Here is a 10,922-nt window from a genome sequence, read left to right as displayed (position 1 = left end):
CTAGGTAAAGCTCCGCCTTATCTCAGTTCACTGGTCACGATGGCAACACCCATCCGTAGCACGCGCTCCAGCAGGTGCATCTCACTGATCATCCCTAAAGCCAACACCTCATTTGGCCACCTTTCGTTCCAGTTCTCTGCTGCCTGTGACTGGAACGAATTGCAAAAATCGCTGAAGTTGGAGACTTTTATCTCCCCCACCAACTTCAAACATCTGCTATCTGAGCAGCTAACCAATCGCTGCAGCTGTACATAGTCTATCGGTAAATAGCCCACCCATTTCACCTACCTCATCCCCATACTGTTTTTATTTACTTTTCTGCTCTTTTGCACACCAATATCTCTACCTGTACATGACCATCTGATCATTTATCACTCCAGTGTTAATCTGCAAAATTGTATTTATTCGCCTACCTCCTCATGCCTTTTGCACACAATGTATATAGACTCCCCTTTTTTTCTACTGTGTTATTGACTTGTTAATTGTTTACTCCATGTGTAACTCTGTGTTGTCTGTTCACACTGCTATGCTTTATCTTGGCCAGGTCGCAGTTGCAAATGAGAACTTGTTCTCAACTAGCCTACCTGGTTAAATAAAGGTGAAATAAAAATATTTAAAAAAAAATAAACATGAGCATTTATCATATAGGAAGGCCTTTTACATTCATTCAGTTTTGGTGAACACTAAAAAATTTATTAAATCTTACCGTAATAGGAAACAGTAACAAATCACCCAAACAATGCAATGAGTAAGACATGAATAATACATTGATATAAAAAAAAGATTTAATCATCGGTCTGTTGCCTAGGACAAGTCACTCTTTCCCAATTTTATAGGAAATGAAACCAGCTGACATTTTCATCCCCCACTTTTCCATAGGAATGGAATAATATATAGTGTCATCGGAAGGATTAGGACACTACCAGTGATTATGCCCACTGCTGCATCCAAAATACATTATGGGACTAACAAACACCACTGACGCATCATCCCGAGTTCAAAAGATAAAATGTCAGGTTTTAAATCAGACATGTTTCAGCAATTAAGCACAGCGTAAAACCAAGTGTACATCTTTGACATAACTAAAGACGGATAATTAAAATAAAACCATACCAAATAAAGGACATCACGTTTCAAGGAAATACAACTGATAAGTATTCGAGAGTGAGAGACGGCAAGGTTTGATTCAAAATCAATAGCATGACAAAACGACATGTCCTTTCATGGTACCGTTTAAAGGTCATTATTGATTTTAAAAAACAAAGAGGGCTGAAATTCAAATGTCCTCTTTTTTTTTGTTCCTTTGCGAGGTGGCTAACTTCCTATGAGCTGTGGTTTCCTTCCTGGGTGAAAGGGCGTGCATGGAGGCAATCTGGCGAGCCGAGGCTCGCTGGTGAGTGGAGTGGCTCCTGTCCTTCAGATCACAGCTCAACAGCGCAGACCGCAGAGCCTGGACATAGGCTGGATGAAAGACAAACACAGTCATTAACACATCCACCCCATTCATAGCACATCATTCTGAACCTCTGGCTCATGTTCATCAGGAACCAAACGTAGGAGAACTGACTGAAAATACGACTTGCCCAATAAGAAAAAATAATTATAATTTTCGGTTTGGTATTTGGTATCTTATTAGGATCGCCATTAGCTGTTGCAAAAGAAGCAGTTAGTCTTCCTTGGGTCCACACAAAACATGAAACGTAACACTGTATTATGTTTCATGTTTTGTGTGGACCCAAGGAAGACTAACTGCATCATTAGACAAGAACAGCTCAAGAACAAAACTACATACATTTTTTAAAAGGTACACGTAGTCTACATATCAATGCATACACACAAACTATCTTGGTCAAATAGGGGAGAGGCGTTGTGCCACGAGATGTTGCTTTTTTGAGTTTTTTTAAAAACCAGGTTTGCTGTTTATTTGAGATGGAAGGAAGTTCCATGCAATAAGGGCTCTATATAATACTATGCATTTTCTTGAGTTTGTTATGGATTTGGGGACTATGAAAAGACCCCTGGTGGCATGTCTGGTGGGATAAGTGTGTGTGTCAGAGCTGTGTGTAAGTTGATTATGCAAACTACTTAGGATTTTCAACACATGAATGTTTTTTATAAAAAGAAGAAGTGATGCAGTCAGTCTCTCCTCAACTCTTAGCCAAGAGAGACTGGCATGTATAGTATTAATATCAGCTCTCTGATTATAATTAAAGAGCAAAATGTGCCGCTCTGTTCTGGGCCAGCTGCAGCTTAACTAGGTCTTTCCTTGCAGCACTGGACCACACGACTGGACAATAATCAAGATTAGACAACACTAGAGCCTGCAGAACTTGCTTTTTGGAATGTGGGTTCAAAAAAGCAGAGCATCTCTTTATTATGCCTAGACCTCTCCCCATCTTTGCAACCGGTGAATCTACATGTTTTGACCATGACAATTTACAATCTTTTTACAAAGTTTTGTACATTTTCTATTATATTGCGTGCCCTAATGAACATGACCCAAGTAGACTAGAATAGGGAAAATAGGAAATAATAAAAATAAGGGACAAATCAAAATAGGGAAGAATCCAAAATGTGGAAAATATGGAAGGAATATGATTGTTTGAATGAACAGGAGGTAACTATATTGGGTAACTGATAAACGTCAGTAGGTTCATGTTGAGGGACCTTGACATAGTTGCGTTAATTACTCCTCGAGGCATGTTGCTACCAGAAACTAAAAAGTGAACATTCCTAACATTGATGAAAATATTATATGGGAAATAATACATCCTCTATATAGTAAACATACATCAAGGGTGCAAGTCACTTATCTTGGCTTGCAGCAGGTCAAATAATTACCATACTGTTCTTTTGGAGGTAGCCTATTGGCTTGTGGTTGAGACATTTGGTACCGTTTGTACCTTTAGGGTTGTTGTAGAAGACACAGTTATTTGCGCAGGTGTCAGGATGGGAGTCCCAGAAACTGTCTCCGCAGCAACAGAGGGGGGGGAGGTCTGTATTCTCCAGAACTATCCTCTCCTTCACCTGAGCTCTCAGAGCCTCGATGTACCTACCACAAGACACAAAACAAAGTGTATTGTTCAATTTTCTGTCAAAGTACCCAACGTGTCACACAATAACACAGGCTGGGACACAGGGCCTTATTCTCTAGTTGACCAGCACAAACATATTTAGGGCCAGTTTCCTGGACCAAGATTATTCCAGGACAAAAAAGTACTTTCAAAGGAGATTAATCATTCAGCATGCTTTCTAGTTTAGGAGTGGGGTCAGGGGTAGGATAGAATGTAGATGTGTTATCTAAAGTATACAAAAATTGGTTGCCATGATTATCACGAGCAAACATCAGAATTTCATTTTTTACACTGGTATTTTCTAGAAAGAATAAGGTCTTTCATATTTCCCAATGTGACTTTTGGAGGAGTAGTGCACATGATGTGTTGCTCAAGGACAAAACAATTATATATATTGGCAGAAGATTGACCCTTCATTCTATGTCAGATACTGTACAAATATCAAAAACCTTCTGGGCTGAATCTAGTCCATTTAATTTCAGATTGTATTGATTAATAAAGTTACCTTGTGGCTTCTTTATCTTTCTTTGCTCTCTCTTTCTTCTCTAAGACCTCTGCCCTCTCCCCTTCCTCAATCCTCAGTCGCTCCAGAATTAGAAATTCCCTCTCAGCCATTTCCAGTCTATCCTCCTCGAGCTGCCGCAGTCTCTCCAGCCTCCTCTCCTCTTCCAACCTAGTCTGTTCCTTTTCTGCTTTTATCCTAAAATGAAATTCAGACAAAACTACATTAAAATGTGTTCTTATTTTGCAATGGAATGTAATGCCACTGTCTGCATTGTTAACAACACATTTTATCCATGATATTGAAGAGACCATGTTGAAGGAGTATGAATGTTTATAAAGTGCCAGTCAAAAGTTTGGACACACCTACTCATTCAAGAGTTTATTTATTTGTACTATTTTTTTACATTGTAGAATAATAGTGAAGACATCACAACTATGAAATAACACATATGGAATCATGTAGTAAACAAATCAAAATATATCTTATATTTGAGATTCTTCAAAGTAGCCACCCTTTGTCTTGAGAGCTTTGCACACTCTTGGCATTCTCTCAACCAGCTTCATGGAGGTAGTCACCTGGAATGCATTTCAATTAACAGGTGAGCGTTGCTGAAAGTTAATATATACGTTTGAGCCAATCAATTGTGTTGTGACAAGGTAGGGTTGGTATACAAAAGACCAAGTCCATATTATGGCAAGAACAGCTCAAATAAGCAAAGAGAAACGACAGTCCATCATTACTTTAAGAAATGAAGGTCAGTCAATGTGGACAATTTCAAGAATTTTGAAAGTTTCTTCCAAGTGCATTTGCAAAAACCATCAAGTGCTATGATGAAACTGGCTCTCATGAGGACCGCCACAGGAAAGGAAGACCCAGAGTTACCTCTGCTGCAAAGGACAAGTTCATTAGAGTTACAAGCCTTAGAAAATGCAGCCCAAATAAATGCTTCAGAGTTCACGTAACAGACATCTCAAAATCAACTGTTCAGAGGAGACTGCATGAATCTGGCCTTCATGGTTGAATTGCTGCAAAGAAACCACTACTAAAGGACACCAATAAGAAGAGACTTGCTCGGGCCAAGAAACACGAGCAATGGACATTAGACCGGTGGAAATCTGTCCTTTGGTCTGATGAGTCAAAATCTGAGATTTTGGTTTCAGCCGCCATGTCTTTGTGAGACACAGAGTAGGTGAACGGATGATCTCCGCATGTGTGGTTTCCACTGTGAAGCATGGAGGAGGAGGTGTGATGGTGTGGGTGTACTTTGCTGGTGACACTGTCAGTGATTTATTTAGAATTCAAGTCACACTTAACCATCATGGCTACCACAGCATTTTGCAGCAATACGCCATCCCATCTGGTTTGCGCTTAGTGGGACTATCGTTTGTTTTTCAACAGGACAATGACCCAACACACCTCCAGGCTATGTAAAGGCTATTTGACCAAGAAGGAGAGTGATGCAGCATATGACCTGGCCTCCACAATCACCTGACCACAACCCAATTGTTATGGTTTGGGATGATTTGGGCCGCAGAGTGAAGGAAACGCAGCCAAAAAGTGCTCAGCATATGTGCTCATCATATGTCAGAACTCCATGAAGACTGTTGGAAAAGCATTCCAGGAGAAGCTGGTTGAGAGAACGCCAAGCGTGTGCAAAGATGTTATCAAGGCAAAGGGTGGCAATTTTGAAGAACATAAAATATATTTAAAAACTAGGGAAATTTATAATTTCAGTTTAATATCTCAATTGACTGCATTGAAATGAGATGTACCCCAACCCTGATATGAATGCAAATGTGACAGCACAGTTTACTAATAGTGACATCTTTTGAAAACCAGTATATCCAGAGGAACTACATTTGTTTATTGTGGTTGTGCCGAGTCACCTTCCGATTCTCCTCAGGTGCTTCCTATGTCTCTGATGCTCCTTGACTTGTTCTCTCTCAATGTCCATGAATAGGCGTCGGTACATCAGAAACTGAGACTGACCCTACAAACAAACATTGTTAGAGTTAAGGTAAAGTTATTTCATGGTGTCAAGGGGTATATTTTTTATAAAATGTGCATATTGAGAAAAATAATGTTCCAGCACATTAATGCAATTGAAGCAGAGACCAAAGTTTAAAGCAAATTCACTACATGACCAAAAGTATGCTTGTCGAACATCTCATTCTAAAATCATATGGAGCTGGTCCGCCCTTTTCTGTAACAACAGCCTCCACACTTCTGGGAAGGCTTTCCACTAGATGTTGGAATATTGCTGCGGGGACCTGCTTCCATTCAGCCACAAGAGCATTAGTGAGGTCGGGCACTGATGATGGGTGAATAGGTCTGCGTTCCAAATCATCCCAAAGGTCAGGGCTCTCTGCAGGCCAGTCAAATTCTTCTACACCGATCTCAACAAACCATTTCTGTACGGACCACGATTTGTGCACGGGGGCATTGTCATTCTGAAACAGGGAAGGGCCTTCCCCAAACTGTTGCCCCAAAGTTGGAAGCACAGAATTGTCTAGAATGTCATTGTGTAGCGTTAAGATTCCCCTCCTCTGGAACAAAAAGGGCCTAGCCAAACTATGAAAACAACCCCAGACCAATATTCCTCCCCCACCAAACTTTACAGTTGGCACTATGCATTCGGGCAGGTAGCGTTCTCATGGCATCCACCAAACCCAGATTCGTCCGTCGGACTGCCAGATGGTGAAGCGTAATTTGATTCATCACTCTAAAGAACGCGTTTCCACTGCTCCAGTGTCCAATGGCGGAGAGCTTTACACCACTCCAGCTGACGCTTGGCATTGTGATCTTAGGCTTGAGTGCGGCTGCTCAGCCATGGAAACCCATTTCATGAAGCTCCCAACTAACTGTTCTTGTGCTGACATTACTTCCAGGTTTTGGAACTCGGTAGTGGGTGTTTCAACCGAGGACAGACCATGCTTACGTGCTACATGCTTCAGCACTCGGTGGTTCTGTAAGCTTGTGTGCCCTATCATTTCGTGGCTGAGCCGTTGTTGCTCCAAGAAATTTCCACCTCACAATAACACCACTTACAGTTTACCGGGCAGCTTTAGCAGGGCTGACTTGTTGGAAAGGTGGCATCCAAACAACAGCCAATGTTTGTCTGTGAAGATTGCATGGCTGTGTGCTCGATTTTATACACCTGTCTGCAACGGGGTGTGGCTGAAATAGCCAAATCCATTCATTTGAAGCAGTGTCCACATACTGTTGGCGATGTAGTGTATTTCACTAAATGCTAACTAGCTGAAAGTGCGTCTTGAAAATATGTGGTACTTTTTGGGCTGAAAATACACTGGGCTACCGTGCTGCATGAATCATTATGTGTCATAGTGTTAGTTGATCTCTAAAGGGGGGATTTGGTGGAGGGCTGTGTGTAAATATGGTCAGTGATAAGGGTTATTTAATAGCCATCTAAGAAGGGCCAGGGCCTATATTCATAAACACTAAAACCCTATAATGTAGTGCTAATCCAGTCTATGTAGGCCTTAATCACCTGTCTCTTTAGTTCCTCCTGGTCTTCTTGGGGCCACAGCACTTGAGTAGCTCTATGGTCAGTACTCAAATCATTACTATGACCTGCAGGATAAGGCTCACTAAAGAGCTTCTGACAGACCTGCAACAAAGAAGGTATGAAAGATGTATTATTAGCTGTCACAATAGATGTGTTTTGGCCTTAAAGCAGTCTTTTTCATAAAAGTCAGGTGACTCCTGGACAAAAGCACCCATCCTGGACAAAAGCATAATAATTTACAGAACTTAGTAAGAGTTGAGCACCTCTTGTTGTGCATTATGTAAGATTAAACCTTTAGGGTAGTTTAGTTGGAGTTAGAAAGGTAACTATATAGATTGATAAACAATTTGCTATAGCCTGACTAAAGGAATGTTAGGACAAGCATGTGAGTCACAGGACTATTGACTGTGTGAGGATTGGGAATGGGAGCGTTTGGAAATTGGAGAAGTGTCAAAAAGAGAACACTTGTGGTGACAGACCGGATTGTTGTCAAAGGTGACAGTCTTGCTCCTGTGACCCTCGTGAGGGTCAAAGTTCTGAAGAGGGGAGTCATGTTGCCCAATCAAAGGAATATCTTCCTCCTCCTTTTCATGATCCTCTTCTTCTCTTGTCAACCGATATACAGGTTTCTGTTTTGAGTTAGAAAGCACAATAATTCCTTTTACTAAAATGTTGACACAAATTTGACAGAAAAGACAGTATTCCTGCAATTGAGAGTTCCAAATGATAAAATATTTTTATTTAAAGTTAAGTAAGGTAAGTTGACTGAGAACACATTCTCATTTGCAGCAAATACTTGGGGAATAGTTACAGGGGAGCGGGGGGATGAATGAGCCAATTCTAAGCTGGGGATGATTAGGTAGCCATGATGGTACAGTATGGAGCCAGATTGGGAATTTAGCCAGGACACCGGGGTTAACACCCTTACAATAAGTGCCATGGGATCTTCAGTGACCACAGTGGGCAAAGTCCCCAATCACTGCCCTGGGGCATTGGGATATATATATAAATTATAATTTTTTTAGACCAGAGGAAAGAGTGCCTCATACTGGCCCTCCAACACCATTTCCAGCAGCATCTGGTCTCCCATCCAGGGACAGACCAGGACAAACCCTGCTTAGCTTCAGAGGCAAGCCAGCAGTGGGATGCAGGGTAGTATGCTGCTGGGCAAATCATAGGAGGTAAAATAAATTAATTCAAATTCTACGGTTATCTGACATTTTTGTTAAAATTGACTTTGGCCTGTTAGAAAGGGTCAGTATAAACAAACTCACATCTCTGGTAGGATACACCTTCCATATTCCCCCAGGGAGCTCTGACATCACTTCTCCGTCACGGACCGTCTGACAGGCTGCCAGTCTGTGTCTGACCTGCCTCGTGACTTTGCTGAGCTGAAATTCCAGAACCAACCCATATGATTATCTACTTTATCTATAGTGCTACTGATAGAAGTAATGGCAATGTCACTGACTTAATATGAGCAAAATGGCTTTAACATCCGTGTAAATAATCCTTTGGCATTATTGAGGATAAAAAGGTAGGTAGCCTAGGTCTTTATGGCGGCGTTTACACAGGCACCCCAATTCTGATCATTTGCCCAATTATAGGCAAAGGATCTAATTGGTCAAAAGACCAATTAGTGTCAAAAAGATCAGAATTGGCATACCTGTGTAAATGCAGCCTTTGTTGCAGAGATCAATGACGGACATAGGTTGTGTTTACACAGGCTTCCCAATTCTAATCTTTTGCCCAAAAGATCTGATCTGATTGGTCAAAAGGCCGGTGTAAACGCATAGACACACGTTAAGATATAGATGCGAATCAATAACAATATCCACTCAGTACTTGTGTGGCTTCATTCAATGTTTTTATAACAGATTTTTTTAAAATAAATAAATAATACTACTTGCTTTTCCTTTACTGTAACAAGCACAGATTTTGCAAAGCTACTGGTATTTTGAATTTTTTTTCCCTTGCAATGATCGAGACATGTGGTCGTTTTTCTTACTTCCATTTAATGCATGGAATAGAAGATGCTCTGGAGAAGAGCATCTTCTAAATGACTAAAATGTCAATGTAGATCGTCACAGATAAATTTTGCCACCTGATGCGTTTGCTGATCTGTCCTGTTTTCTCTGTTGCTGCTATCATAGCCCTGTGCTCGAACCCAGCAGGAGTTGGGGCTGCAGATGGCTAGCTCTCTCTCTGGGGAGTAGGGGCACGGATTCTTCCTGGGGGTCAATCTCTGCGCTGCATCGCTGGACTGCTGGAGCACTCTCCCCTCCTGCTCTGCCTGTAAAGACAAACAACGCAGGCTTTAAACTGGCTAATATGCTGTCATTAAATGAAGAGTTTGAGGACTCTGCATGGTATACCCAGGTTGTGTCACTAGCCTGTGACATTATTGATAGAGGTGGTGCTCATTTACCCATAGTCCATGTCATTTACATGTGCAGTTGCTAGCTACAATACTTGGAAACCAAGATAACTGTATTCTTGCCATTTGTAATGCTTTGTTGTTTTATAATGATGCTGGCCTACTAACTGTCTTCCATCATGAACAGCAATTGTAATACAATATGTTAATTATCCACATTATATTGCCTAGTCACCATCTCGCATGACTTCTGAAGCTGCCACCTCTTGCGGATTTGAGCCTGTTGTGCCACGCGGCGGCGCACTTCTTCCTGAAACCGGCGAAGACTCTCCTCTTTCTCCCGTTGAATCTCCATCTGTAGCTCCTCAGTTAGCAGGGCACGAATCTGGCTCATGCGAAATAATAAGTCAACGGGTAAATATGCTAACTGCTACCTGTTCAAGTAGAATAACTGATGTACGGCTACACTTACATTTGGATGCTCATCCTGGCAGTCTTGTCCACTCTCCACCCAGGCGCCCACAGGTGCAACTGCCTGATTCCTCTCGGCCAATACATTATTTCGATGACAATGTTTGCTTTGAGCATGTACTGTTATCCCACTAATTGAAACTTTGGTTGTGCCCTTTACTTTAGGATTGATAATAGGGGGCATGTTGCTAGCCAGATTGCTAACTATCCAGGCAACGTTTGCTAAGTTCTGAGTTAACGTTAGCTAGCTACTTCTAAAACCAACCTAATACGTTTCACGATGTGAAACAGCGTTGACATGAGTATGAATTGTCCGGAGGGTTATAAATTATTTGTTAGTATCTGTGAACATGACCTTTCTTAAATACTGCTTCTCAACTGCCACAGTAGACGCTTCTTGTAGTTGGAGACGTAATAATAGTGCGACCATTTTTGCTCCGCCCACTTAATTTATTTGGGTTTCTTCTGGATTCGAGAATCTGAGATCTGAATGGTCGTACCAGGTGTCCATCAAAATTTAGTTTGACTCAAACATGCGCAGTCTAGCCTGCTCAAAACTTCCTCTCTGCTCAGAAGCACCCTAGGCATAAAAGTGAGTTGATTAAAATTATATTTATGCTGTTAGAATCTGTGGAACAGATGTATTCAACGTCTCCCTGTCTATTTTTATTTTTTATTTTACCTTCATTTAACCAGGCAAGTCAGTTAAGAACACATTCTTATTTTCAATGAAGGCCTGGGAACAGTGGGTTAACTGCCTGTTCAGGTGCAGAACGACAGATTTGTACCTTGTCAGCTCGGGGGTTTAAACTCACAACCTTCCGGTTACTAGTCCAACACTCTAACCACTAGGCTAAGCTGCCGCCCCAATATTCATATTCCCTGCCATCCACGATTAAAAGAGGGGCAATTATTTGATACATGGTAATAAAGCAGCAAAAAAAGTGGTGGACAGCATACTACCATTAC

At 41.4% G+C, this 10,922-nt stretch overlaps 1 protein-coding gene across 1 annotated transcript; it reads right to left on the bottom strand.

Moving 5' to 3' along the window:
• Positions 1-645: 645 nt before the first annotated feature.
• ccdc15 (coiled-coil domain containing 15) lies at positions 646-10,369 on the bottom strand. Its single transcript, XM_046297939.1, has 10 exons — positions 9,955-10,369; positions 9,718-9,867; positions 9,210-9,398; positions 8,380-8,496; positions 7,585-7,734; positions 7,088-7,207; positions 5,466-5,569; positions 3,580-3,774; positions 2,904-3,052; positions 646-1,461 (listed from the first exon to the last, which is right to left on the bottom strand). Exons 1-10 carry the CDS (start codon positions 10,135-10,137, stop codon positions 1,277-1,279), a joined length of 1,542 nt encoding a protein of 513 aa, XP_046153895.1. The 5' UTR covers positions 10,138-10,369; the 3' UTR covers positions 646-1,276.
• Positions 10,370-10,922: the final 553 nt, after the last annotated feature.

This window comes from Oncorhynchus gorbuscha, linkage group LG02 (genome assembly GCF_021184085.1).
Source record: "Oncorhynchus gorbuscha isolate QuinsamMale2020 ecotype Even-year linkage group LG02, OgorEven_v1.0, whole genome shotgun sequence".
NCBI classification, from domain to species: Eukaryota; Metazoa; Chordata; class Actinopteri; order Salmoniformes; family Salmonidae; genus Oncorhynchus; species Oncorhynchus gorbuscha.
Note: the sequence above shows the minus strand (reverse complement) of the source record. Positions and strands in the feature narration are given on the sequence as shown.

Coding starts and splice junctions, on each gene's coding strand:
- ccdc15 (XM_046297939.1), bottom strand. CDS start 10,137: ATGCCCCCTATTATCAATCCTAAAGTAAAGGGCACAACCAAAGTTTCA. Junction 9,868..9,954: donor GCCAGGATGAGCATCCAAAT/GTAAGTGTAGCC, acceptor CGCATGAGCCAG/ATTCGTGCCCTGCTAACTGA. Junction 7,208..7,584: donor TCACCTTTGACAACAATCCG/GTCTGTCACCAC, acceptor TCTTTGTTGCAG/GTCTGTCAGAAGCTCTTTAG.